Source organism: Penicillium coprophilum (assembly GCF_028826855.1).
Source record: "Penicillium coprophilum strain IBT 35676 chromosome Unknown utg000006l_segment0_segment0, whole genome shotgun sequence".
In the NCBI taxonomy this organism is placed as follows: Eukaryota; Fungi; Ascomycota; class Eurotiomycetes; order Eurotiales; family Aspergillaceae; genus Penicillium; species Penicillium coprophilum.
In genome coordinates this window covers 1,741,781-1,769,508 of record NW_026622725.1, presented here as the reverse complement: position 1 = coordinate 1,769,508, position 27,728 = coordinate 1,741,781, and the positions used below count along the sequence as shown (strand labels likewise).

Sequence of the window (27,728 nt, the reverse complement as noted above, 5' to 3'; positions counted from 1 at the left end):
CCATCTCTCTTCGTTTGGTTTGTCACCTAACGCAGACATACTTTTGTTTTGCTACTGATCTGTCATGATCTATTTCTTATCCTGTTATATCCTGTTGTGACTACATACCTGGGAATGGGCAACCCAACCCAGAATCAGCCTTTTCTTTTCCTATCTTATTGGGGATTATACATTCACCTTTGCTTGAGCATTTGATATCATCCTGTGTTTGCCATAGCTAGAATAATTCATATATCCACGTCCACAATGTAGAATCTCTCATGTTCATGTGGGGGCGAGAGTGAGGGATTTTGGCATTCCACCAGGTTACGAGATCTCACCTTGTAAGCCCCGGCAGATGCTTACTTTCTCCTTCTCCCTTGCTGTTTCATTCTTTTATTGCATCAGTACTATTGTAGGTCGGGAAATTCTACACCATACGATTGGAGTGTTGGAAAGTGTTGTTGCACGCGTCAGACCCTCGCCCTAAATTGATAAGAAGCGCGCGGGAAGCTGATCCTCTTCGATCCGGCACCTTCCCCTGATATTTCCCCATCCCAGCCTGACCACACGCGCCAGTTGTTCTACATCGATAGAGAAAGGGCGGTTCCACGTGGAATTGTCCTTGTTATCTCATTCTCTCGAAAATGGCGCCACGAACGTCCCGATCAATCGCGTCCGCGGCTCCCGACGCCCAGGCTCACGAGCCCACCGATGATAATATGAGCCTTGACGTGCCAGAACAACTCTTGACGCCGGAGAACAGCCGCTCAGAGACCTCCAGCAACAACGAGAACGCGCTGGCCGACGAAAAACCCGCAGGGCGGCGAAGATCAACGCGGGTTGCACGCGCATCGTTGCGGCCAGGTGAGCCACTAGTCGACAAACCTGAGAACGAGAAAGCCGCGGCCTCATCAAGCGAGGCCTACGTCGATAGCCTTGCGAAAGCAAAACGATCGCACTCATCGCTACGCCACAGTATTGCTGTGATGGAATCTTCCTTGTGGAGCGGTACTCCAGTCGACGATGATACTGTAGCCGACAACACTGTGGCCCCGGATACACCGGTCTCAAAGTCTTCTCAGGATTCACAGCCCGAGGATATGAATACAAATCTTCAGCAGCGGACGTTGCGCAAGCGTGTGGCTAAGGCATTGGCCGAAGACGAAGAAACAGCCACGGCTGAGCTGGTCCCATCCCGAACCTCTCCTCGCAAATCTGCACGACGCTCAGGTCGCTTCAGTCTGATGGAGAAGGCTTCAGGTTTAGTCGACCGGGCAAGCAGTATATTGGGAAAGCGCACAAGAGGCCTGGGAGACAAGGATCTTGGCCGGCGTGCTAGTCTTCGACCTCGCAACATTGCCACTTCGAATGACAAGACGGCTCTCTCGACAGCTAATGAGCCTACATTAAAGAAGCGTCGAGTATCCGAGAGCGACTTGTCCAAGCTCCAACATGAGGACACTTCTGAGCCAGAGGAATTGGACGTACCCGCTTCCCCGCGACCTAAGCGCAAAATATGGTTGTCACATGGCCTTTATACAGGACAGGAACCTTCGGACTCACCTCCTAAGCAGCGTCGGAGTAAAAATTCGAAGAAAACTGGAACCGGTCCCATGCACCGCACCATCCTTCCCATGCCAATGTTCAAGGGTGCTCGCCTTTTAAAGACTGGACGGGATTACCAGCTGCCATTTGATATATTCTCGCCACTTCCACCTGGCCAGCCTAAGCCCAACGAGTGGCGCAAGACTAACAAAAGTGAGTAGCATATCAAATATCTCGTCATGTAATGAGGGCTAACAGACAGTCCAGATGTTTTTGTTGGTGATGCAGGAAGTTTTTGGAAAGCGAACAAAAAGCTCGAGCTGTCTACTTGCATGTGTACTGAAGACACTGGCTGTGATGATAACTGCCAGAACCGTTATATGTTCTACGAGTGTGACAACGGTAACTGCAGGCTGGGTCCCGAGTGTGGTAACCGAAATTTCGAGGGCCTTAAGCACCGAACCAAGGCCGGGGGCAAGTATAACATTGGAGTCGAAGTCATCAAGACAGCAGATCGCGGGTATGGCGTCCGCAGCAATCGTTCCTTCGAGCCCAACCAGATAATTGTGGAGTACACGGGTGAGATTCTCACTCAGCTTGAGTGCGAGAGGAGGATGAGAACAGTATACAAAAACAACGACGTATGTGCCTTTTCTCTTGATGTGTTACTACTTATTGACTTCCTCAACCAGTGTTACTATCTTATGTATTTTGATCAAAACATGATCATTGATGCTACTCGCGGGTCTATTGCTCGCTTTGTCAACCATGCCTGCGAGCCAAATTGCCGTATGGAGAAATGGACAGTTGCTGGCAAGCCACGCATGGCACTCTTCGCTGGCGATCGAGGAGTCTCCACAGGAGAGGAGTTGAGCTATGACTACAATTTCGAGTGAGATTTGTGCATATCAGGCCACTTGACTATGTGCTAACACTCTATCAGTCCTTACTCTAACAAGAATGTTCAGCAATGCCGCTGTGGATCAGCCAACTGCCGAGGCTTCCTTGGTCCACGGTTGAAGGAAAAGCAGCAGCGTGCCAAAGAACTCGAGAAACGAAAGTCTGAGGGAAGCCCAAAGAAGGCGACTCCAAAAAAGGTCATTGGCAAAAAGCGAAAGGTCTCAGAAGAACCTGATAGCGACGATTCTCGTCAAGGCAAAAAGCGCAAGATGACCAAGTCAAAGGCCATTAAGGCCACCATGAAAAGGGCCATGACTACTGTTCGTGGGAAGAAGACAAAGAAGACAACAGCAAAGAGCAAGTCTACAACTGCTGTCAAGTCGAAGACCAACGTCAAACTACCCACCATCAAAGCCACAGGCCGGATCAAGGCCAATGTTCGTGCTCCCCGGTCAAACAAAGCAGCCAGGGGTACCCCAACTTCTCCCAAGAAGACAACATCCCAGCTCAAGCGCCCTTCTGCTGAGACTAAGAAACAAATTCTTGCTGCTGCTTCCAAAGGCTCCGGAGCTTCTCCCCGCAAGCCTGCGAGAAAGGTCCCCTCCAAGAGCCCCGTCAAGGCGAAGAAGCCCGTTCCCAAGGCCAAAAGCACCAAAGGAGCCTTTGCCAAGGGTGTCAAAAGTGCAGCTCGGCGTGTTATAAAATCCGTTCAGGGAGCAAAGAAATGATTCACGTCTGATATATTCGTCATCTTTTCCTTGCGAGCTTTCTGGACTTCTTGAAAGAATCGATCTACCTCCACAACACAGCCATTCTTTTGTGACAATATCAGCTTCGTCAACAGCTGGGAACTGACTTTCGAACTCATTCGGCTTGAATTCTCTTTTCTCTTGACTCCGACGCTTGTGACCTCTTGGTCCATTCTTCTTATTCTACTTGATAATTTTCCCCTCAGTAATCTTTTTTATTCTTCTCCTTTGGCTCAAAAATTGTGTTGGGCAAATTTCTCCCCGTATGACATCCCCCGTTTCGCTTGACATGGCGTTTTTCTTTACCCCCTTCTTTTCTTTTTCTATTTCCGTTGCATTTCAGTTTTTTTACTGTGGCTTCATGATTCCTTTGATTTATGCGTCATGGTTATGAAAGTGAGAGATTGCTCTGAGCTGAGTGCTTGGTGATATAGCCATGGTAAATGCCTCTCAATTCAATACGGGTTTCCTTGCAGTTACTAGTGGATTCCTCATGCCTAAGAACCGTAGAAGCGCAAGACTTGATTCAATATAGTCGAACAAATCATCTTACGCTAGGCCCCTACTCGTCTATCCTGGGCCTAAATATTAATAAAGTGTACAAGATTCACACAAATCTTGACGATCAAACCAACTCTATTGGCAAATTGAAACTATCTAAGCCAGGGGAATCCTAAAAAAAAAGTCCACGAATAAAAGCCAGTACATTTTTTCATGTACGGCAAAACCATATAATCGAAACAAGCCTCACGCAACCTTATAAGAAAATTTACTAATTCCGGTCCAGGAAGCCCTGGCTCTCCAAAACGAGAATGATCTCGTGCACAATGCTGCGGACACTCTGCTTGGAGAAGTCGACAACGAGATCAGCCTTCTCGGGAGTCTCATAGGGGTCATCGACACCAGTGAAGCCCTTGATCTCGCCACGACGAGCAGCAGCGTAGATGCCGCGCTTGTCGGATGCCTCGCAGTGCTCGAGGGGAGTGGCGACGTGGACCAAGAAGAATGAGCCAGCCTGGGAGACGGCGTCGCGAGCGAACTTGCGGGACTCCTCGTAGGGAGCAATGGGGGCAGCGATGACGGCGGCACCGGCGCGGGTGAGCTCGGTAGCCACGAAAGCAATGCGCTGGATGTTGGTGTGACGGTCCTCGCGGGTGAAGCCCAGCTCGGACGAGAGCTCGTGGCGAACGGTGTCACCCAGCAACAGGGAGACGGAGCGACCACCTTGCTGGTTCAAAGTAACCTGCAAAGCACGCGCGATGGCATCCTTGCCGGAGTTCATGTAGCCAGTCAGGAAGATGGTGAAACCCTGGGTGGCGCGAGGGGGGTTGGACTCGCGCAGAATCTTGACAACTTCCGGGTAAGAGAACCATTCGGGGATGTGCGCGCCAGAGCGCAGACGACGGCGAAGTTCGGTACCGGAGATGTTGAGGGTCTTGACGCCAGCGGGGACCTGGTCAACGGGGCGGTACTCATCGGTGTCGGGGAGGTAAGTAACCATCTGGAACTCGACGACCTCGATTCCGAGCTCGTCCTTGTACTTCTCGACAGCGTGCTGGGCATCATAGGGACCGTAGAAATCCTCGCCCTTGGAGTTGGAACCAGGGCCGGCGTGATCACGACCAACGATGAAGTGGGTGGCACCATGATTCTTGCGGATGATGGCGTGCCAGATGGCCTCGCGGGGACCACCCATACGCATGGCCAGACCGAGAAGACCCAGGACGGCCATGCCGTTAGGGTAGCGGGGAAGGAGGGCCTGATAGGCGCGGACACGGGTGAAGTGGTCAATGTCACCGGGCTTGGTGAGACCGACGACGGGGTGAATCAGGACATTAGCCTGGCGGGAACGAGCCGCGCGGACAGTCAGCTCACGGTGAGCACGGTGCATGGGGTTACGGGTCTGGAAAGCGACGACACGGGACCAGCCCAGTTTGTCGAAGTGGACGCGCAACTCTGCGGGGGTGTCTACGAATGATTTATTAGTCAAATTCAAGAGCGGATAGGGGATTGAACATACAGCGGAGGGCGACATAGTCGTAGTGGTTCAGCTTGTTAACAGCCTCGATCTTTCCACCAATGTAGAAGTCCTCAACGGAATTGTTCAAGTAGACGATGGCCGGGTGTTCTGGGTCACCGCCAAAGACGAGCTTAGCCTCTCTAGTCCTAAATTAGGGGGAGACACCACGTCAGCGAGCCCCACTATAGAACTATGTCGACTCATTGGGTAACGATTCGAGGTTTGTGACATCAAACACTCGAAATAAATACAGAACCAGGTATCCAGGGGTACAAAATAATGATCGACAATGCGACCCGTTCCGAACGTTCAAATTGAGGGAAAAGACGAAGACTCACTTGTCGGGGCGGTAAATGTCGTCAATGGTAAGAATTGCCAAGTTACGATCATCACGGAAATCACGCAGAGTGATGCGAGAGCCAGCTTGGAGCTTCTTCTCATCGATCACCTGTTGGCTGGCATCGAGAGTAATGGGCATGGAGAACACATTGCCATCGGCAAGGCGGTTGTCCTCACAGACACTATGCACGTTGTCAGCTGCTGCTGCCATAGGTGTTTCGATCCGAATGAGGGAATTCCTCCAATGGAATCATGCGTCTCACACATACCGGTCGTAGTCTGCCTGGTTCATGAAACCTGCATGAGGTATTAGTGTATTGCCCCTCTATGCGCATTCAAAAAGAAAAATGCAATTCTCAAAAGTACCAATTGCACTTACCCTCGAGAGGAGAGAAACCTCCATTCATAATCAACTCAAGATCACACAGCTGGCGCTCAGTGAGCACTATGGCGGGAAGAGTCTCGGCCTCAGCGGCGAGCTCGACTTGGCGGGGAGCATCGCGAGCGAGAAGGTCCTTAAGGACACCACCGTGAGGGGCGTTGGCCATTTTGTGAATATATTAAAAAGTTGAGAATAAATGAAGAAAAGAGAAAAGAATGAGGGAGAAAGCTTGCTTATCAAGAAATTTCCATTTGGAGGGGTGTGGAATTGCGACATCCACATCCAACAGAAGTCGTCAACAAGTGGGGAGCGTAGTCTTGGCTCGATTTCAACGTACAGGCCAGGTTTTTTTTTTTTGACATTACGTTGTTATTATGGAGATTATGGAGATTATGGAGTCTTAGGGCTATTATTTCAAGGTGATTTGGGACATTCTAGTCTGAATGTATACCTATTAGTTATAATTAGCTGCAATTTACTATGTATGTGTATAATTCTGGTCCGATTCTCTGGAATATCATGGTCTGGTACCTTGTAGGGATTTTCAGAGTTTCAGATTTTCAGGGGCAAAGAGACGATCCTTTTGATTGAGATCATCCTTAGAGATATATATTTGCTACACAATAAAAGAATCACAGGGATCCTTGATCATCTCTGTACGTTGTATGCTCTATACTATCTAAACGCTATACAAAGACATCCCAAACCGTCTTAGCTTGAACGCCACACCTGCAGAGGCTGATGTCATGTGATCTAGCACGTCACCTCCACGCCGAATCACGACATTGTCTTTCTCAATCAGGAAAGGATCAGCTCTAAAAACCTAAATCCGGATTATAGATAATGCCAAGGTCTAATGTATAATTCAATTGGAACACCCTATATACAACAGTTGTACTCCATACATCCTTTCCTACATATCTTCACTGAGCCTTCACCGTGCTATTGGGAAGTGTGATGGTCAATTTCTCAAAATCCAAATCAAATGCCCCCACCGTCATGGAAGGATGAGTTGCGTTTGCATAAGAATCGACCAAGTATCCTTGGATATGTTCTTCTGAGGACAGAGCCGAGTCAAGAGAGCCGGTTTTCTGCAGAATATACAACACCGCAACCCGAGAGAACCCAACAACGTTCTTGGGAATAGTGGTGGTGGGAACCTTTGTCTCGGAACTGGATTGAAAGCTGATCTTGGTAGTGGAGGCGCTGGTTGCTGACTCGGTTTGAGTAGGTTCCGACGTGGTCGTACTTGATTTGCTTGGTACCGAGTCATCGTATAGGATACCGTTCATAGTAGCCTCGGAACGGACCTTTAGGACCGGTGTTGGGTCGGTTTTTGAGACGGATGGGATCGAGTCGGCTAGGGGCTGGACAGATCGGCGGGTCTTTCTTGTGTCGCCACTTGTAACATCGCTGAAAGCCACGAGCGCATTTTCGGTCTTGCACGACACATCATTCATGCTGAAAAGAGCCAGGATTGTGACGGGGTCAAGGGTTATGTCGAATTTCTTCTTGGATTCCTCGAACAGAGCAGGGAGCGCACTGCCCATGGTCGCGTTCGATCCGTTATCGATCAGGGTGGTGGTGCAGCTAGCATCACCCACGATATTGCATTGTGAGCCGGTATAGCCGTTCGAGCAAACACATGAGCATTCGGCACCCCCTGAGACGCTCACGCCTCCATTTTCACAAGGGTTCTTTTCAGCGCAGGGTGTGTTCGCTTTCTCGCGGGGCACAGCGACAAGGAACACAGGGAGAAGAACTGCGAGAATGACGACGATGAAGATTACGATGCAGATGAGTATGAAGATCTTTCGAGGTATCCCACAGCACATCTTCCTGCGTCGGGGAGCATTCGGGTCATCATCATCGGAGTTGAGTTGCTCAACGTTACGCAAGTTAGAGCGCCCAAAGAAAACGGGCCATGAAGCGCGGCCTTCGGGGGTCGCCAAACCCGGCGGGGGAAAGGAGGCGAGCATGTCTGATAGAGAGCCGGAGTTGCGTTTTCGGTTTCCTAAGCACGCACTAGTTAGCACTATGTCCGGATTTCACATGGTGATCGGGGCTTGAAAGAACTCACCCATTCCAGCTCTAAACTCTGCCTCACCACCACCAGCTAGATCAGCTCGGCTGGCGGTTCTCCCATGATCCAGGTTCGATGCAAGTTTTGTTGCCCTTCGAATCAAATCAGTGAGGCTAGAAAGGCTCCCACGAGCCTCTGCATCCCGCAACGCATGCATGTTCAGAGCAGGAGGCTTGTGACCGCCAGGCCTTTTGTGACTTAATGTTGGTGCAGCTTGAGGCAGGTCTGCCAAGACCTCGAGCTCTTTTTCGAGCCGTGCATCGGAGGGCGAGTCATGCTGCTGGATAAAAGGTGGCTTTTCGGGGTCCGCATCTTCCAGGGATTCATTCGATGCTGTAGAAGTAGACGACTTCCGTAATTGGCTTGGTCGATGGGGCATCTGGGTTGCAGTAGCCCCCATCCCCAAGGATTTTACTGCTGTGCCTTTGACGGATTCCTCTTGGGTGGGTGCTGGCATGTCTACAACAGAAACAGGGTTAGACTTGAGGATGGTACGCATTGTTGGCTTTCCTCGTTTTCCAATACTGGCATTTCGAACAAGCCTCGTGTCATCCTCTTGGAAGCCTGGTGAGCGTTGGCCATCGTCTGAATCCATGTCGAGATATGCTCCCAGAATCTCAGATTCAGCAGGACCGGATCCCCAGCTCGAGGGGATGGCTCGGCTCGATGCAACAGAACATTTTGTTAAGCGAGAGTCGGCGAATTCTTCTGGGATGGGTGAAACAGATGATTGACGAGGCACGGGAAGCCGTCGCACGTTAGACGGTGCCACAAGACCTGCAGTCCGGCTTCTGGGGTCATCCGGAGAAAGACCGGACTCGGACGGTGGAAGAGTAGGTGGGAATCGGGGCACATCGGGAACAGATGGCGTTGAAGAAGCCACAGATTGCCGGAATAAATCGTCTGTTTCAATCGATATTCGAGGAGTCATGTCGATTGTGCTGGTAGGACTGACAGGAGCATCATTTATCGGCCGGCGCGATTGCACTGGCGGAGGCGGCTGCACTTGTGAGAAGGAACGGGGAGGTCTTGGGTTTGGACCCAAGTTCTTTTCCGGGGCCTGGCCATGCCGTTCTGAGTAAATGGACTGGAAATCACTTGGATGAGGTGGTCTCTGAGGTGGAGGCCCACGGGGAGGCCCACGGGGAGGACCTTGAGGAGGAAAGTACCCAGGACGTGGATTGATCGGGCGCGTTGGGAGACCCGAATCAGGTAGAGGCCATTGTGATTGATTGGAGATATCCCCGGGGATAGGCGGATGTCTCATCTGCTGGGATGGCGAGGCTCGTTCTGGACGCACGCCGGCATCCAGCAACTGTCTGGCCCGCTTGACGGATCCTTTCCTGACAGGCTCCCCAGAGGGCCCTGGATTTGGTAAATCTGCGCTCATTGAAAGGTCTGGTCGGAAGAATGCTAAACAGAATGCCGGGGGGTGGATGCTCTTTTGCAGTTTGCGAGAAGTTAGGGCTTGCCGGGTATCAAAGATGGCGTGGTGTCACTGCGGTCCAAAAGAGAGATTGATCTCTTGAGTATTGAGTGATAGAGATGAGTGCTTGCTCTCGATAGCTTGATCGATTTAGAAAAGAATGAAAAGTTATTGAAGGGTTGAAACGAGCGAAACGGCGTCTGGCCACTGCGAAAGTGTCTACAAGGCCGTAGAAAGTGGATAACGCAATGAAAACGATCAAGAAAGACAAGATCCACAGGATCTAAATTGTAAAAGAATGGAAGGGCATTCAATGCCACTGTGTATATAATAGTCAGGACTATTTCTAAGTAATCAAGGAATTGCATCTAGAAAGACGTACCACTCAAAAAGGGGAGGAAACGAGAGGAACGAAGCGCTAGTATCAAACTGGCGTTCAAGGCTAGATGAATTAGCCCCAGCCTTTGACACGCCTGGGTCGACTCACAAATTCAAAAGGGGAGAGCCTCAAGCCCTTCGGAAGTTGGGAAAAGGAGAGAAGAAAAAGACATATGTTGTAGAGATCCGACGCGCCCTTTAGGACTAACAGGGTCTCTGACATGGATAGCCCACATCTCAAACGGGAAGTAGATTAATACTAAAAACTTCAACCGTGGACTATTAGTCCTGTAATCTAAGAGTACGGAGACTTGATATCCGAATACCCCGTAGTCCGGACTCCGTACTTGGCAGTTTATAGATATCAGACTATATATCAGGTCCCTTTCCGACAAGCATAGACCTACCCATGGTAGTATACATAGTATATTGACATATATTGATGGCTTTTCAATATCCCATCTTGAATAAACAGAAAAATAAAGGGAATGAAAGGTCTCAACATGAGACCGGCTAGATTAGGCGAATCACATCTCGACTAAGTCAGAGTGGAATTAGCCCCGGACGCTAACGTCTCACATAAAGGCTTCCCTTTTTTAGCAATTTAGTTGAGGTTCAATTAATATGATAATATGAAGTACATGCACATACAACATTGTACATACGAAGTACTTCGTAAATTATTGAAAAATGTACAGAGTATCGAGATATCCAATGGGAAAAGGAAAGGGATGACAATGGTATAAACCAGAGGAGTTACCCTGAAACATCTCTTTAAACCTATTTGGTCAGAATCGGTCTAGCCATATTTTGTACCCCCTTTTAGAGCTTCGTGTCCGGAGTATTATACAATTATGGCCCTGTTCCTCCGCTCTCGAATGTCTATACATCCAAAAATGAAATTGGTCCGGGCTTTGGCCAGCCCCATATACGGTTCATCATGTGGACGATATACGGAGCACAATACGGAGTATATGGACAACATGGGCAATCGTTTTTGTCTTTTGGGTTGATCTGAGGCATTTGCAACTCCCAATTTCAAACACATCTGGTCACACAAGTCTCCTTGGAATCTCAGAAATGCTCTGTGCAACTTGTCAATGTCAACTTGACCTGCGACGGCTGATCCAAGGTAATGTTGCCCAGATGGACAAGGTCACGGATGACTACAGCATAGTCATGCTTGCACCAGAGGACTCAGTTTCCAGCCGAGCCCGTAATTGGCTTATCTGCTGTTCCAAGGCTCGCATTTCAACTGTTGTACTAGCCAAATCCGGCACCTGATTGTCTATCGCATTGACAAAAAAGTCTTGCGCCCTGCGCAGCGACTGGGGGACCAATATTCCGTACCAATGGATAGGATCGGCAGATCGACACTTCTTGGGGGCGGGTTTTGGATTTTCGACAAGTATGGGTGTCGTTGCCGCAGTGTTGGAGAGTTCTGAGCTAGCTGTCTCAGCCGGACTGGTTTCCTTCGAGGCTTCAGGGTGTCTATCTAGAATTGGAGAAGAGGCTTTGGTGTTGTTGTCCCCATCGGCATCCTCCGGTGGATGATTGGGCGTGGTTTCGACAGAGAATATGTATTCAGAATAAGGTGTAGTCATATGCTCTTTCTCTTGCGGCTCGTTCGTGGGGTTCTCCGTGTTTCGTTCGGTTTGGATTGCTCTGTCAATTTCCACCAGTTAACAAGCGCCAGTAATAAATTGCAGCGGGTGAGTTTTACATCTTTCTCGTCGCTTTCATGCGATCATCATAATAATCGGGACCATAGCGACGGCCAGGACTGGAGAAATTGGCCTGGGCGAGAGCAAAAAATCCCTACTTTGTCTCAGCATATTTCATATACCATGATTGTCTAAGGACATACCGAAGACAACTGTTCTGCTAGACTTGAATGTAGTTTCTGCTGCCGATCAAGCAGGTGCAAGTATTTCTCAAGAAGGGTATCCAAGCATTGGACCGACTCTTCCAAAGCTACCGGATTCACCTTCACTTCAGGTGCCTCCGAGGTCGGCCGCGATGCTGGTGGCGTGGGTATTTGAGTCATGGAGAAAAATAATGTCAAGGAAATATGAGAATATGCAAATATCTCCGAAGTCGAGTTGAGTCAATTCAAGTGTACAAGCTTGATATCAGAAGAAACGTGGAGCAAAGGAGCTCGGCCCCGGTAACTCCGTCATTCGTCTCCGAACGCAAAAGAATTTCCCACTTCTGCGCTTCTTCTCTCTTTTGCATACTGCAACCCGTTGTTGTCTTCTTTATTCTAGAGGACAGACTTACGGAAGATAACCATCATTGATCATAGTGTGATTCAATTTCCCCGGATCTTTGGTTCTTGCAAGATTAAACCGCCACCTTTGATTGCGTCTTTGATACGAGTCATTGCGCCCAACGTACGCGAAATACCCTCAATATATCCCGCACATTGCAACACGGAATCTTCGATCTAATCGATCGGGTCCTAGATCGATTCTTTGCCGCAGCAACGCCGTATCGATCGCGCAACCAAGGCTTCAGTGATAACCCGGGTTCGACCAAGCCAAAGCCTCGCATCACGCATCTTCGGCTTTTTTACTCTGATTATCGTCTCAATCCTTCCGTGCTATCATTTATACTCTCAGCTATCATGTCTGTCGCCCCACTGCATCGTGAGACTGCCTTCCAGGCACGATCTTTGGTATGTCCCCTTGGCTCTACATGCGCTTCAATCTCGTGTGGTTTGTCTTTTGTACATCAAAATAACTGGCATTCTTCTTTTATTATTAGTTCCGCTCCCTTCTGCGCTATTCCGGGCAGTTTTCGAACTACAACTTCCGTGAATACGCTCGCCGGAAGACAAGGGATTCGTTCCGCGAGCACCAAAACACCACAGAGGAACGCCGGGTACAGGAACTGATCCAAGAGGGACTTCAAAGCCTGCGCATGCTGAAGGTCAGTGGTATCACGTAGATTCCGGGGTGAGACTCGATCGGTGGCAGATATAAGGGATTTGTTCTCAACCTCGCGTATTGAAAGTCGACGAGTCTCGCCTTGCAAATATACCCACACTTTATTGAAACCAACTCTGAGGGTTTTTTATACTGACGTCCCCACAGAGACAAACTGTCATCAGCCAGTTCTACCAGTTGGATAAGTTGGTGGTGGAAGGCCAGAAGACAGTAAGTCCTATCTTCTTTCATTTGGCCTCTAGCATTCATACTTACACTATTATTTTTGAAGGGAAAGGAAAGTGGGAACCATGGAGGTATTGTTCGCCAGAAGGACACTGGGTAAGTCATTTGAAGCTCTATGCCCACCTGTTTTGCATGTACTAACCTGTAGTAGTTGGGATTGATTCTTGAGGGTTGAATGGAAACTTGTCACTATTTCCATTGTGTTTGTTTTGATAACTTGCCCATGGTGGACTAATTAAACACCTCATTTTCTGTATCTATATATTGTACACAGCGCCGCTGCAACTGTAGCTATTTTTACCAAGCACCAGAAACACCCCATTCCACTCTTGAATTATGATGGCTATTGCAATGAGCTGAACTAAATCCCTTTCCAGTAATCGAGGAATACAATCTAGAATGGCTACTGTACCAAGATGTCGCATGTTCAATAGTACGCATATCACGTGATGTCTCTTTACAGTCTTGGAGCATCATAACGCGACGGAGTCGCACTCCGCTACCACCCACTCCACCACGATCCGCTACAGAACCCTCCCCGGGAGGTCCCCGCAAGATCATCACAAGCTTCCCGATCGGCCACACTTGTTCTTAAATCGGTACAGGGGTAGCTGCCCACCATGCCTTCCACGGTGCGTTTCAATTTCCCCCGTCGTCTATCTTATCTGGCCCCGACCCAGTTGCCCAGGGCACATGGTCATTCCAGATAGTCTAGATCATTGAATGCGTGAACTAGCTGGCTAAAATCAATCACAGTTCAGAGCCTCGCGCTCAGGGCGACATCTCGACGGTGCCCCAAACCGTACCCGCACCGGCCAAATCGATCACGATGTCTTTGAGGGATTGCCAGTGCGTCGCTGGTCCCGACAGCAACACACCTTCTCCCAAGCGCCCAAACCTGATGACTCGGAATTCGGGGTTCAAGGCTCAGGTGGAGGACCAACACTACCAGAGCTTCCCATGCCAAGAGACAGCCAGCTCTTGCCGCCAATCAGTCGCGCACTACTTCGAGCAGCCCGAGCTGGATGTATTCATATCCGGCAAGGCAGTCGACCAGCTGACGATGAGGAGAAAAGCGTGGCAGATGCGGAAGACTCAGCATCGGCATCTCATATGGCCGATCGGAGCTTCACAACTCGCAAATGGATGACGCTTCCCAAGCACCTCGAGCCTGCGGAAGTGGAGTTTCTGGCAAAGAGGCGACCTGGTCTTTCATCCCTTTATGGCGCCACTGCTGGTACAGATGGAAGCTCTTCTGGGCCCATGAGGAGGACGAAGTTTAAGAAAGTCGATCCCGAAACAGGCAACATCTCTATCTACGAGGCGTGGGTGCCTGAGGGTCATCGAATCGAAGGCGAGATTACTGGTGACTTACAGACGATTGCTGAGCAGAGCCAAGTGCCTGTGAAGCCTGAGGCGCCTGCACCTGGAACAGTTGTCGAGGGAGTTGGCATTGTCAATGCTGAAGGTGTTGTTGTTGCAGAGGCTGGATCAGCAGCTGTAATGACACCCCCAAAGCGGCGTCCACCTCCACCTAAACGAAAGGGTAAAGGCATTGGAAAGGGCCGGAAGAAGAAGGTCATGTTTGCACCTGGCGAAGGAGCTGATGCCGCGACAGTGCATGGAGTTGGTGCTGTTACTGGGAATGGGGAGGATGCTGTCAAGAGAGAAGGCCAACAAGATGATTCACAGATGTCCATTGATCAAGCTGGTCCAGATGAAGACGATGAAGATGGCGATGAGGGCGATGAGAGCGACGACGGCGACGATTCCATGATGGATGCAAAGACTCCTGATACCCCCCAGCCTCTGTCTGGCACAGAGTTTGTTGATCAGTCTTCATTCGAAACTCCTGCCTCGCAATCAGTTGATGTCGAGATGTCAGATGCCATTCCTGAAAACCAGCACTCTGCCCCCGAGGTTGCTTCATCAAGCGAAAAGGAGAAGCAAAACCAGCCGGCCGAGTCAGCGGCACCCCACCCTGAAAAGACCTTAGAGGTTGATTTCGATGCTTTGGCTTCCAATGTTCCTTCATCGGAGAAGGCTGATATTACTGATTTAAATGAGAAGCCTGTAATCTCGGAGTATGACAAGACTCCCACTTCTGTTGGAACTGCCGCAACGACAAGTGAACCCACCAAGCTTTCAGTTGCAGCTGACGAAGCTCAAAGCTCAGATGCCAAGGTGCAAGGGAAAAAGGAAGACCTTGCATCAACGGAAGAACGTGCTCTCGCAAGCCAGCAGGAAAATCCGACTGTCCTGCCATCTGCCAGCCCGGAAAAATTGTCAGAAACCTCAGTAGCACAACCCCCTACCCAATCGCAAACACTTGGGAATCCAGCACCCGAACAGACCACAGTATCGGCCGATGCCTTGGCAGAGACCCGGGAACCTCAACACATTCCAAACGAGTCCATTTCCCGCCCCGACATGCAAGACAAGCCCGTGACAGCCATTGGAAGCGAACAATTAAGCCCCTTTAATCCTTCTGGCCCCGGTCTACACGCGGAAAAAGCAAAAGTTCTCGACATGGAAGATGCCCCGGCACCGGAACAAAGCCAAGCGCTAGATGACCAGCCTCCTGCAAACCCAAATTTGCAGGAAGCATCACAATTGCCAGAGGATCCACAGCTCAAGTTCACTCCAGTGGAGTCCACTACAGCTCCCATCGCAGATGGAAGGACACAAGCAGTATCCGAAACAAGTGTCCCTAATCAAAGTCCCACCACCGAAACAGAGCTGCACGAAGAGTCTCGCTCTAGGGAGGCTAAAGATGTCAATGAGGAACTCGAGTAGCGCCTGGGTCCGATCCCACAGGCTGGTTCGTCTGAGTCTATGTGAAATAAATGCGAGGTTTCATTTTTCCACCGGCAAACTAATGTACAATAAATGGCATTGGTCTTGTCTATTACCCTCTTTGGTGTGTTTGTTCTTTTGTGTTTATGGACAGGCGTATAGCTCTTTAGGTTGAGGGATTATCATGCATCATATTGTAGGATTACATAGTTTCATACTTCAATTGGAACTTTTTTCTCGAATTTACTTCATTGGCTTATACTCATCCTCCTCTCTATTATTTTTGTCTAACGGAAATTTATCATAGGGATTCTGGGCACGGAGCCAAAACCTACGGCATTCCTACAGATACGAGAAGAAGTAGCAATTTATTGTTTCTTGACATGACAAAGGTAATCAAACAGTAAATAAAGGGAACCGATCAGATCAAAGCAAAGCTAGCTCTCTACAAAGGTTTCTTCGAGAAAAGAGATCACCAGGCAAGCTGCTCGATATCCTTCGAGATCTGCCATCCATGCGCCATTGCAACTCTTCTGTAGGCTGCCACTGCCTCGCCCACTGAGTAGTCGGTGTTTGCGAGGCTTAGATTCAGACGTGCAGGTCTGGGATCAGTATTGGTAATGGCCATGCGAACCTGCAGCAACACACTCTCAATCGAAGCTGTTGGTAGCCAGCCCGAGTGTGTAAGCAGTTCCATACACATAGAGCCACCGGCGGTAACGTGCCCGCCGCCTCCGGCAGCGAACTCGAGAAAACGAGGGCGAATGACTCGTACAAGGGGTGGGTCCATGGGAAATTGTGCAGGAAAGCGGAGCTCCAAGACAATGCTTTTTTGATTGATAGTTCTGAGGTCTTCTGCTAGTGGGAGGGCTGGATCAAACGTATGTAGCTCCACAATCCACTGATAGACTGTTGTGATCAAGCTATGATTGACGTACCACCCAAGCTCGTGCAGTGGAACTTGCTCCTGAATTTTGATAGTAGCCTGGAGATGTTGTTGTAGAATCTTTGTGGCCGAAGTTGTTGCAAACTGGGGCGGAGAAAGTGTAGGCAAGTAACTCTCCTGTAGGGTTCCGGGTTGGAAATCAGTCTCGGGGCCAATTTCTGGGACAGCTCTTGCTTGCATGCTAGCGCCTTGATGGCTTTCAGATAGAGATGGAGCACTTTCAAAAATCTCATCATCAGAGAGAAGAATTTTGAGATCATCGACGGTCGTATCAATGCTAGCGCTGTCCTCATTGTCTTGTTGTTCGATATTCTCGACTGAATGCTTGCGTCTCTTGGTGCATCTCTTAGGTGACGACACAAGGCCTGCAAACCCGGTTTCCCTAGCAGTACGAGGAACTTTCCCTTGTTGACCGCTAAATATCGAGATGGGAATTTTGATCGGCTGTCCATTGGGGCCAACAGCTAGATAGCGCTTATCTTGTTTGTACATGAGACTTTCATCATGCTCATAAGTTGATGACTGCGATTTTGAGCTCATGGAAATATTCCCGTACACAGGTGCACCTGTTCTTCTACCAGGTGCATTGAGATCTTGAAGCTTGACGAAAAGATACCTTGGCTGGATCCAATCCAAGTGCTGCACGACATAGTGTGGGTCACGGTTCACAAACTTCTCGGGAGCATTGACGACCTCGTTCAAAGAAATCACTGTCAAGAGCTTGAGTCGACTCCCGGACCATGTGAGGGGAAGTTGTGTCATAGTGTACCCCAATGAGGTATAGAAGTTGTTCGACATGTAAACGCCATCACCATTCGCACGGCCATGCGCAATTTGTTTGAAGTGAAACCCCTCACGTAGAATGCTGTGCCAATTATTCACAGAGCTGCCATGCCAAGCGAATATGGTAGGGTGATGGGGATTCTCAGCCAAGGAATTGGAATTAACGGCGTTGATAAAACGCTGCTCTTTATCGGCAGCACCTTGCACAAGTCTGAATTGGACGTAATCACTCATTCCAACTACCTGATGCCGAGGCTCGTCGTCATCTTGCTTGATGAAAGATCGGTTTGAGGCGACAACCCAGCGTAAGAGGTCCAAACCAGCGGGAGATATAACCTCTTTCCACGATGAGAGAAGCTTGCCCCTTTCGTGACTTCCGATGAAGTTCTTCATTTCGTCAATACTAGGTAGCATTCCCAATATACAAGAAATCATCTGCTGTTTTTGGATGGGTGTCAAATCGTCCAGATTGGTGTCGTAAACAAAAAAATGCACTTCCTGGGGTGGAGCCCGCAGGTCCTGTGGCTGCAGCTGATGGCCTTGCCTAATTGGAGGCGAGATGAAAATATGATTCGAGGTCTCACCGACGTGTTTAACACGACAATGCCATTCCTCTGTCACTGCGACCGTAACCATGATGACAATCCAATCACCGACTTTGACCGGACTTGGCTTTTCCAACCGAATCTCAAGATTAGTTGCGTTCAATCGCCCAACATGGTATGCAGTACGATCTGCATCTACTTGAGGGAACAATTTCGCAGGTACGCGCAGCCGAAGACCAGTCGGGAAGTCTTCAAGAAGCCAGGCTGAAGCCCTCGCGTATGCCAGGCTAGTGAGCAAATCAACGACAAATGGTTGGTAGCGGATCTCATGTTCAAGGCTTGGACCTAGGCCCAGCGCCATGTATTGATACAGACACAACGCGTTGGAGCAGACATAGGGCTTCAGTGCCTCAAAGGTATCACCAGTCTTGCAGTGACAAACCAGGCAGAACTCCGTGCATTTGATAAAGTGTCTCAGGGTAAACTGCACAGCAAGAAGAGGAAAAGACAAATTGGAGATATTGCGATCCTCTTCAGTCATATGATCAGCAGCAAGAGTTTCTGGCGTCGAAGTGGCCCAGCTGTCCGGCTGATGGTATTTCTCGAGAGAGATCTCGGAGCTGGTGTAAACCCTGCCTTGGTTGGTCTGGAAAAACAGCTCTGCTCCTGCCCATGAAAACCCATGTTTTAGTCGAAGATTGATGATCCCAAGCAGTCGCTCCCCCAGAAGTAAATTGAGCGATCTGCCGATGAATAGCGGCCTGAGAAGATGACCACACATGGTTCTGTCTGAAGTTGGGCTCTTATCTTTCATCTCTTGATCGTGTGGCTCATTGATGGCTTCCATGGCGTGCTCAAACGACGGCTTGTACGAATTACAGAGGCCAACATGCATCTGAACCCGTGTGATCTTCGGGTCACCCGCTGCCTCGATAATTGTTTGGAGATCAAAGTAAGTCGGTCGATAACGGATCAACAAGACCAAATACTCTGAGGGCTCAACACTCCAGGCGTTCATAGCTTCCTCGGAAATTCCAAGCTTAGAAATACGGCAAGAGACCGAGACAATGAGGGTACCATGTGTTGACCCCAGGTATCCCACTTTGAATCCCGCGTTTTTGACCGCACGAAGGTCGCGGCGAATCTTCCCTCGTAGCTCGGCTTTGTTTTGAGTAGATGTAAATATTCTGTTTTCATCATCAGATTCCCAGTCAGGATTGGTGTCATTGGCAGCCGACTCATCGTCGTCGAAGTCACGAGTGTCTGGGCCCCCTAGGTCACTGAATGCGGAATCGGGGTCAATCATCAAGTGTGTGAGGATGTTCTCAATCTTGCTCAACAAATCATGGATAGTTAAGCCTGTGAAAAGGGACACTGCATTTTCTAGGGAGGAAGTGACTCTCTTAGGACAGTTCTCGGACGATGAGAAAGCTAAAAATCTATGGTCTTTGGGATAATCGTGAGAGTCTGTTTGTGTGTCAGCAAATACCAGAGCTTTGGAAGACACTATGGGTTAGAATGTCTCTTACCCGATACTATGGCCTGGAGTTCAATGGTGAGGCTTGCCCCAGGTGCTGCAAATATGAAGGAAATCGATCCATCGTAGTCCCCTGTTTTGATATCAGAGAGACAGGAGAATCGACCAGGAACTGCCGCATCTGCGAGATCTCGCAAAAAGTCTCTGCGTGGCATAATGAAGTCTCAGTCTGTTGAAAGCTTGAAAAGAATGTGTATGAACAGAAACAAGGAGACGTGAAACTCAGTGTGAAGCAGTGAACTCATGAAGCGAGAAGGGTATCAACGAAGGAAACAGGGCAAGGAACAACAAGAGAAGAAAACGAATGAAGAGTATAGAACAGTAGAATAGAAAAGAAGAAGAAAAATAAAAAGGAAACACCCTGGAAGCCAACCTGGAAGCCAACCTGGAAGCCAACCTAGAAGCTAGGCCTCAGGCCCCGAATGTGGATGAGCCCCACTATCTAATCGTGTCGATCAATCTGGGCGTCGGATCCACTTCCATGATGTTCGTCTGTTGTACTCCGTGTACATTGAGTAGTTATATGCCTCGACTATTAGATATCATAAAGTAGGTGGGGAGGCCTAACCTTCATATATATAGACTTATCTCACGTAGATTTTACCTGGCTCTGATCCAAGTCTCATAATACTAAGTTAACTCCATTATTCTAGGCCAATTGAACAAACATAGTATCCTATGTATCGAACTACACATATTAGGATAAAGTTACTTTAAGAAGCGATATACGTTATTGAAGCCTCTTATCACAAATAGGTCGACACTAGGTGTGATGTATGGGAAGGTAGACAGACGTCTTGTTGATGAACTGTTATGCTGATATCTAGGATCAGAATGTTTCTAGTTTGGCTGTATGTGAAGCATACATATCAGCTAGACAGCTGCATCTTGCTTGCTGATTACGAAGGACCAAAGCAAAGGTCACATTCGAGAATGGGGTCCTCGCAAATCGTTTCCGTAAAAAATTATGATACATGGGACCAGCAACGTGCAGCTAAATGCAGGGTGTGCGCCATTTTAAGATGATTCTAGTAAGTTTAGATGGAAGAGCCTAGGTACTGCCCTTATAAATTTAGTAAGCTATGGGGAAAAGGTGTGCTAGCACATTATCTTGTGGCCTTGAAATACCACCGAATATAAGCTTAGATCCTTGACTGGTGCTTGGGCAACTTAACAGGTGTGGAACCTGACATTCGTCCCGGGAAAGACACTGCAAAGCTATAGGCTTGATATTCAATTGTAGACATGCTAAGCTGACATATCTGCAATGGAATCACAACACTTCGTCAGTCGATATGTATGCCTACATATTTCGAATTGTTTTGAAATTAAGTTCTCAAAGCACTGCCTATGCCCAGGGGGATCTCGACATTTCCAGACATATATTATTCTGAGAGATTCTATCATGAATTGGATACGTGATTCAAAGTTCAAATATCCGAGCAATGGGTGATGTCACTGATGTGGATGTTCAGGTGAAGGTTGTTCAAGCAAGCGTCTATAAAGCCCACGTGACATGCACACGCAAGACAAACAGTGCAAACAAGTATCAATCTCGAAGTACACATAGCAGGGCTTCATCAATCTCTAACCTCTTTGGTTATTCAATCATGTTACCTCCTCGAAGTGCCGTCGGTCGAATATCGAGTCACATGCGAGCGACTCATCTACCTCGGATATCCTGTACCAACGTTCATCTTCGACCATTCACCCATCGCACGCGCCTACTACTTCTTTCTCCGGCGCTGGGTCGTCCCCAATTGCCCTTCCTATCACCACTTGCGCCGACCCGTCCACTCCCGCCGCTATCAATCCATCTCCGCCAGCATTTCGGTCGCTTAATATCTACGGAGAGCCGGGAGCATTACAAGCGAAGGGTATCCCGAGGCGTCAAGATTGGCCTATCGGTGTCCGTCATCCTCGTCTTATTCTCCGCAATACAGCTCGGTGTTTACCAAGAAGACATCGAACATATTTGGCCCACCCCACCGGAATGGTCTTGGAAAAGCCGCTGGTGTCTGCGATCCGCGCAGGCACTGCAAAATCCGGAGCAAATCGGCAAGCTGATGACGAATTGGCCCATGGTCGCTGGGTATCTTCGTGAGCTGCTGGAGCGTCTGGAGAACCTAGAGGGTGAAGGCAAAGGCCTTGTCGAACAAGATGAGGGTGGGTTCCTGGTTGAAGGCGTCGGCCGTACTGGGTTCGATGTCTCCGCAAAGAGTGAGCCTTGGCGCCGCGGATACTTCCAAGCCTTGATGGGTGCTGCTAAGGCTGCTGAGAACCTGGACGGCTGGCTGACAGATCGAAAGCAGAAGATATCTGCGCCTGCGGAGTATGTTGTTGGACCCTCAAACCCTCGACCAAAGCCCATGCCCGCCGGCCAGAAGAAGGTACCGCGGGAAGAAGATTGCGAGCAGGCGTCTCCGTCTCCGGAGCGTTTCTATATGAAGGTTTTGACAACCAAGGGATTTGACACAAGGCAGAAACTTGATGCTGCCTTGGCCTATGCTGATTGGCTTGATTTTAAAGGCTTGGGGCACACGGCGGGTGATATGTATACATGGGCCTTAGACATTGCTGCAAGTGGGCTGGAAGGAGATGCTGGAAAGTTTGTGGATTTGAAAAACGGGTTTTTAAAAGATAATAGCGGAAAGCTACCTTCAGAGAACATCCTCCGGGTCTCCACAGCCCTCGCCGTCCACAACGCTCGTCAAGGCAACCTTCCAACAGCTTTGTCCCTCTTCACATCGATTCTCAAAGCCCGGCGCAGCCTCCCTTTGTCGTCAGACTCCGATATACCCCTCTCTGTTCCAACTATGCCTAGATCTAACAATGACCCGTTCGCTTCCCTCTTCAACTCGCTCAGGAATGTCCTCATCCCCGTGGAATACCCAGCTCCTCTCCCATCGGGCGACGAACCTCCACGCCGCACCACAGCATCCGCCTGCGAAGAAGCAGGATTGATGACCTACATTGGCGAGATCTTGTATGCCTCCTCGTCAAAGGAATCTGGCCTTGCCTGGACGCGCGACGCAGTCGACATGGCCGAGTCCACGATGCTTGACCTCGGAAATTCAGCTGATCGCACTGCTAGAGCTCGCTGCGCACAGTGCCTGAAAGTTGGGCTGGAGAATTGGAAAACCATGGTCTCCTCATTTGTAACCCGTGCTCGACAAGAGGAGCAAGAGAGCAGGGATCAGGCCAAGGGTGCTTGGTTTGGTGGTGAGCGCCGCGCAGAGGCGAAGTGTCTTGATCGTCGGCGTTGGGAGGCTGAAAATGCTATTCTTGAGGATCGGATTCGTCGTCTCTTCCCTCTCCTCGAAGGTGAGTCTGGCCTGGATCTCCTCGCTCCAAATAGTTCTTTGTTTGTATAGTGTTATTATCTACTCTTATATCTACATGGTCTTTGCGCTTGTGGACTTGAGGTTACTTTCAAACATATATAAACTACGTTCAGCATGGCAGTCCGATCTTGCTACTCAATCACATATCCACTTAATCGACCTTGAGCAGTATCGATACAAGTGTGACTTGCCTATCAGTGACTGTGGACCAACTCGACTAGTTGAGTCTATGTCATAAGAAGACAATACAAGTTCATTCGATACTCAGATCATTTCTTATTGTCATGGTCCTTTTTGCGTGGTTCATGGGCTTGCATCATTAAAAAACACACGGAGACGATTTTGCTATCTTTAAATGTCACAGTAACTACACAGCCTAGGTTCTACCTCGTTGTGCTATTTACTTCAACCTCGTGGGCGAAGAGAGAGAGAGGGGGAGAGAGGGGGAGAGAGGGGGAGAGAGGGGGAGAGAGATATATATGATATATAAACATGCCTTGGTGGCTTCTAACAAATCGAGCTGTAGTGTCAGGAATTTGATCTTTCATGCGCCCCGGGGAGCGTTGGGAAGTATCTCAGTCTAGAGTAAAGCGCATGGAAATTTTTTATAACATTTATGACACAAGACTCTAGGCCATTCAAAGTCCCAGTCGGCAGTGTGGTCTTCAAAGGGCTGGCCATAGTATTTACGTAGTAGGGTGGGCGATTACGATCGACAGCCGGCCCAAGCCTGGTAGGTTTTGAGACAAGTAGATATATGATCCCAAAAGAGGCGGAAGAAATAGCAGCAAAAGTGATCTTCGAGTAGTACATAGTAAGCTTCGCCTCAATCTGTCAACTGGACCTTCAGCTCCCCAAGCATTTGACTGTGTTTCAACCCTAGAACAACAGTGTGGTATATGTACATGGAAAAGCCAGCCCTGACACGCACTCAATGATTTCCTGGAGGGATTCGAAGGGGATTCTCGAGTATGCGGGAAGATTGCAAGGGACCTGATTTAGGTGGCCTTGTCCTTGTTGTGGTAGTTGACCTCGGAGTTCCAGCTATGAATAATGAGGTTAGTTCTGATGTTCAGGGGGGATATAGTAGTGAGAGAAGACCATGCGATCCACTAAGGGCAGATTTTGAAGATTGCCGAAGCTAACTGTTCTGCAAAACAATGCGTAGGATGTGGTGGGGGCAGGGAAGTGGGAGCTCACAAAATGGTCTATTCCATGCCTAGGTTAGCTTGAGTCTTCAGAATATAGCATTATTGGGTCCACATACCTTGTCACCGTCTCCCCAAGGGAAGTTCTTCGTGCGGATGTTCTGGTAAGGGTACTCGGTGCGCTCCTCGAGCGGGGGCATGTGCTCCCAGTGCTCCCAGTGCTCGGACCAGAGGTTGTAAGCGTTAATACCGCCACCAATCAGGCAGGGGATAACAGCACTATAAATAAGTTAGTTTTATCTATTGGTGAGTGCGTCATATCAGAATTAATCTAGATTGAAAACGTACAAGATGGACAGCTTGCGCCAGAGGTCTGTACAATCGTAGGGTCAGTGACAGATATTTTCGACGAGTAATGACCATGCAACAGAATCAATTGAGTTCATTTGTGATGGTACGTACCACTGGTAGAGGCAGCATGGTGCTTGACAGCAGCTCTCTCCCGATTGAATTCGTTGTCGACGATCCAAGAAGGCTTGGCCTCAGTGCTGTTGAAACGGCGTTGGATTGTAGAGCGGACCGGAGCGGAACGCATCTGCTGCGAAGCACGCTGGGACAGGCGACCAATATTGCGCTGAGGGAACATGGTGGGTGGTGCTAAAGGAGTTCTTTTGGTGGTGGAGGTCAAAAGTGGTGCGATGAGGTCCAAAAGCCGTCTTTAGCGCATCCCCGTGATCTCCCGGCTTATGTAACCTGATGTCATTATGCCTGGAATATCAGGCAATAAGAGTCACGTGCTTGTTTTGGGATATGTAGGGACGTCAGGATGCATGCTCTCCAGATCCTGCACGGTTACCTAAATTCAAGACCGGGGAGTTCTGGTCCTTGGTTGAATCAGCCTTTCATATTTGTACTCAAACCTCTCTTGAACATTTGTACCATAAACAATGCTGCATTACCCCCTGTGATAGCATCCAACATGGGGGTTCGTATCACCACATGGAATGGTAAGTTCTATCTGGCTTGTTGTTGGCAATTGAACTGGTAGATAAATACCAACAACGCATTGCTTTCTAGTAAATGGTATACGGTATGAGAAAAACCTGCCGCTTGGACTCGTTCAACATTAATATAGCAAACAGAAATCCGTTCTCCTATGAGCCATGGAGAGGAACGCGCACATTCGAGGTAAGTGTGTTTCCTTCCATTTCCCGATTATGCCGAGCTTATTCATTCCAAAGTCCATGTTTGATACACTGGAGGCGGATATTGTAGTTTTCCAAGAAACTAAAATCCAGCGCAAAGACCTCCGTGATGACATGGTCTTGGTTCCAGGATGGGATTGCTATTTTAGTCTTCCCCGAGTCAAAAAGGCAAGCTAATATTCGATAAATATTTATACAGGACGCTGACAGCCTTTAGGATACTCGGGTGTTGTGATTTACACACGCAATGCCACATGTTCTCCAATAAGGGCAGAAGAGGGCATTACTGGAGTTCTCTGTCCACCGAAATCCTCAACACCTTTCTGCAGTCTTCCAGAAGAGCAACAGATTGGCGGATATCCAACATCGGATCAACTTTTCAGGCCTGCTATGGACCATGAAGGGTCTGACCCGGAAGAGAAGCAGAGTGTGAGCTCGGTATTCGATACCAGAATAGATGCACAAGCGCTCGACTCCGAAGGGCGCTGCGTCATTCTAGAGTTTCCTGCATTTGTCCTTATTGGTGTCTATTGCCCTGCCTATCGAAATGAGAGTCGGGACGATTTCCGCACAGACTTCCTCAATGCCCTAGATTGTCGAATCCGCAATCTGACTGCGATGGGGAAGAAGGTGGTCCTGACTGGGGATATAAATATTTCGAAGCAGAGTATTGATGCTGCTCATGGAATCGAGGCCATACGGAAAGGTACAATGACAGAGGAGGAATTTGTATCTGCGCCTTCTCGACGTTTATTCAACCAATTGGTATTGGATGGTGTGGTTGTTGGTGAACGCGACGAAGGCAGGGAAAATCCTGTCCTTTTCGATATCTGCAGGTCATTCCATCCAGATCGTACAGGCATGTATACGTGCTGGGATCAGAAACTCAATGCTCGGCCCGGGAATTACGGCTCGAGGATTGACTATGTGTTGTGCAGCTTGGATATGCAGGACTGGTTCTCTGACTCAAATATTCAAGAGGGATTGATGGTATGGACTTACTCCTTTGTGTTGTGAAACATTGATTGACTGCTTTATAGGGATCAGACCACTGTCCTGTGTATGCTGTCATCAAAGAGACTGTAAATCAGCCCGGAGGCGAGGTAAACATCCGGGATATTCTCAACCCACCGGGGATGTTTAACAGTGGCAAGCGCCAACAGGAGTACTCAAACGAGTGTGTATTGCCAGTCTCGGGACGTTTGTTCCCCGAGTTCGACGTTGATAAGCGCAGAAGTATCAAGGACATGTTTGCTCGCAAACCAACCAGCATTCCGTCAAATTCGGGAGAACTAGCCGCTACCCTGGCCAACATCCCCACGACTCAAGTCACGAGATCTACAGTCATGCCAAAGGCCTTCAGAGCTACAGATTCAGCCAAAAAGAGTTCTTCGCCCTCCAATGAGAGAAATCAACACCCTCAGACTGCTTCTCGCAAACGCCTCCAACCTTTACAAACCACATTCGCGAAACGTCCCAAGCCCGCCGTATCGGCGTCTTCCGAGGGCTCTGTGACAGGTCAAAAGACATTGATGGGCTTCTTCAAGCCACATGCTGTGAATTTACATGAGGCTACCCGGTCACCCATCGCTTTACCGGGCCCTTCGACACCACCACTCAGCCATAGGCCATCAGAATTTCCACAGGAGAAGGGGAAAGCTCCAGCGGCCAGTCCGCAGCCTCCATGGCCCCAGGAAGACACCATAAGAAAGGCTGCTGACACTTCCACCGAATGGCCGATAGCCAGCAAGTTCATTGATGACGAAATAATTGACCCGATTGTCAGCAAGGAGGATTGGTCAAAGCTTTTCACCAAGAAACCCGTTCCACCCTGCGATGGGCATCAAGAGCCGTGTATCAGCTTGACCACGAAGAAACCCGGAATGAATCGCGGTCGATCCTTTTGGATTTGTCCCCGGCCATTGGGACCCAGTGGAGAAAAAGAAAAGGGCACCCAATGGCGGTGTCCCACATTCATATGGGCAAGTGACTGGAATTCACCGACTGCAACACAGGGGCAATAAAAAAATGACCCGCAAAGGAGATATCCCTCGTTACTCAACAAAGCTGTTGAATATTCCACAGCTGGGTATCAATTTTCAATTATTATGGCTCATATTCATATGTTTATTATAGAGCCAGCGGGGTTGTTTAGATACCGAGACTCCTGGCGACCATATGCTACTCCCCAAGATTAGACTACTGTATATGTATTACATTACTATAGACAGTGCTTCTTGGGGTCTCCTCTTGTTCCAACAATATACGTCTGTTAACAAGCAAGACACTTGGTAATGTCATTTGATCAGTATTTGAAAGAGTATTATGTACCCAAATAGGAGCACGCAGGGGGCAATAATCTGGGAAATAGCCTGAAGTCTTACCAAAGACTTCTAGGTCCCGATACTGTAGCTGCTTTGGGTCTGAAGCACTTGAAGTCGGCCGTT

General features: G+C 48.9%; 10 protein-coding genes across 10 annotated transcripts; 5 read left to right on the top strand and 5 right to left on the bottom strand.

The window, feature by feature from the left end:
• Nucleotides 1-626: 626 nt before the first annotated feature.
• On the top strand, nt 627-3,155 carry N7500_009614 (putative histone-lysine N-methyltransferase (Ash1); the record flags this gene model as incomplete). Its single annotated transcript, XM_056680753.1, has 4 exons — nt 627-1,740; nt 1,786-2,168; nt 2,220-2,419; nt 2,471-3,155. The coding sequence occupies 4 exons, from the start codon at nt 627-629 to the stop codon at nt 3,153-3,155; spliced, it is 2,382 nt and encodes a 793-aa protein (XP_056528135.1).
• Nucleotides 3,156-3,948: 793 nt separating this feature from the next.
• On the bottom strand, nt 3,949-6,083 carry sC (sulfate adenylyltransferase; the record flags this gene model as incomplete). Its single annotated transcript, XM_056680752.1, has 5 exons — nt 3,949-5,144; nt 5,197-5,342; nt 5,535-5,717; nt 5,805-5,832; nt 5,915-6,083. The coding sequence occupies 5 exons, from the start codon at nt 6,081-6,083 to the stop codon at nt 3,949-3,951; spliced, it is 1,722 nt and encodes a 573-aa protein (XP_056528134.1).
• Nucleotides 6,084-6,840: 757 nt separating this feature from the next.
• On the bottom strand, nt 6,841-9,390 carry N7500_009612 (uncharacterized protein; the record flags this gene model as incomplete). The annotated part of the gene is made up of 2 exons (XM_056680751.1): nt 6,841-7,931; nt 7,998-9,390. The coding sequence occupies 2 exons, from the start codon at nt 9,388-9,390 to the stop codon at nt 6,841-6,843; spliced, it is 2,484 nt and encodes an 827-aa protein (XP_056528133.1).
• Nucleotides 9,391-10,970: 1,580 nt separating this feature from the next.
• N7500_009611 (uncharacterized protein) lies at nt 10,971-11,851 on the bottom strand (the record flags this gene model as incomplete). Its single annotated transcript, XM_056680750.1, has 3 exons — nt 10,971-11,469; nt 11,528-11,622; nt 11,672-11,851. 3 exons carry the CDS (start codon nt 11,849-11,851, stop codon nt 10,971-10,973), a joined length of 774 nt encoding a protein of 257 aa, XP_056528132.1.
• Nucleotides 11,852-12,430: 579 nt separating this feature from the next.
• Nucleotides 12,431-13,138, top strand: N7500_009610 (LYR motif-containing protein; the record flags this gene model as incomplete). The annotated part of the gene is made up of 5 exons (XM_056680749.1): nt 12,431-12,481; nt 12,571-12,735; nt 12,900-12,962; nt 13,024-13,073; nt 13,129-13,138. The coding sequence occupies 5 exons, from the start codon at nt 12,431-12,433 to the stop codon at nt 13,136-13,138; spliced, it is 339 nt and encodes a 112-aa protein (XP_056528131.1).
• A 459-nt stretch (nt 13,139-13,597) lies between these two features.
• N7500_009609 (uncharacterized protein) lies at nt 13,598-15,773 on the top strand (the record flags this gene model as incomplete). The annotated part of the gene is made up of 2 exons (XM_056680748.1): nt 13,598-13,609; nt 13,734-15,773. 2 exons carry the CDS (start codon nt 13,598-13,600, stop codon nt 15,771-15,773), a joined length of 2,052 nt encoding a protein of 683 aa, XP_056528130.1.
• A 472-nt stretch (nt 15,774-16,245) lies between these two features.
• Nucleotides 16,246-19,739, bottom strand: N7500_009608 (putative ubiquitin conjugating enzyme; the record flags this gene model as incomplete). The annotated part of the gene is made up of 2 exons (XM_056680747.1): nt 16,246-19,514; nt 19,577-19,739. The coding sequence occupies 2 exons, from the start codon at nt 19,737-19,739 to the stop codon at nt 16,246-16,248; spliced, it is 3,432 nt and encodes a 1,143-aa protein (XP_056528129.1).
• Nucleotides 19,740-21,194: 1,455 nt separating this feature from the next.
• On the top strand, nt 21,195-22,958 carry N7500_009607 (uncharacterized protein; the record flags this gene model as incomplete). The annotated part of the gene is made up of 1 exon (XM_056680746.1): nt 21,195-22,958. One exon carries the CDS (start codon nt 21,195-21,197, stop codon nt 22,956-22,958), a length of 1,764 nt encoding a protein of 587 aa, XP_056528128.1.
• A 968-nt stretch (nt 22,959-23,926) lies between these two features.
• Nucleotides 23,927-24,722, bottom strand: N7500_009606 (cytochrome c oxidase subunit VIa; the record flags this gene model as incomplete). The annotated part of the gene is made up of 5 exons (XM_056680745.1): nt 23,927-23,972; nt 24,129-24,136; nt 24,196-24,355; nt 24,425-24,449; nt 24,539-24,722. 5 exons carry the CDS (start codon nt 24,720-24,722, stop codon nt 23,927-23,929), a joined length of 423 nt encoding a protein of 140 aa, XP_056528127.1.
• Nucleotides 24,723-25,055: 333 nt separating this feature from the next.
• N7500_009605 (DNA-(apurinic or apyrimidinic site) lyase APN2) lies at nt 25,056-27,305 on the top strand (the record flags this gene model as incomplete). Its single annotated transcript, XM_056680744.1, has 5 exons — nt 25,056-25,083; nt 25,212-25,264; nt 25,318-25,440; nt 25,492-26,271; nt 26,322-27,305. The coding sequence occupies 5 exons, from the start codon at nt 25,056-25,058 to the stop codon at nt 27,303-27,305; spliced, it is 1,968 nt and encodes a 655-aa protein (XP_056528126.1).
• Between the last annotated feature and the right edge of the window lie 423 nt (nt 27,306-27,728).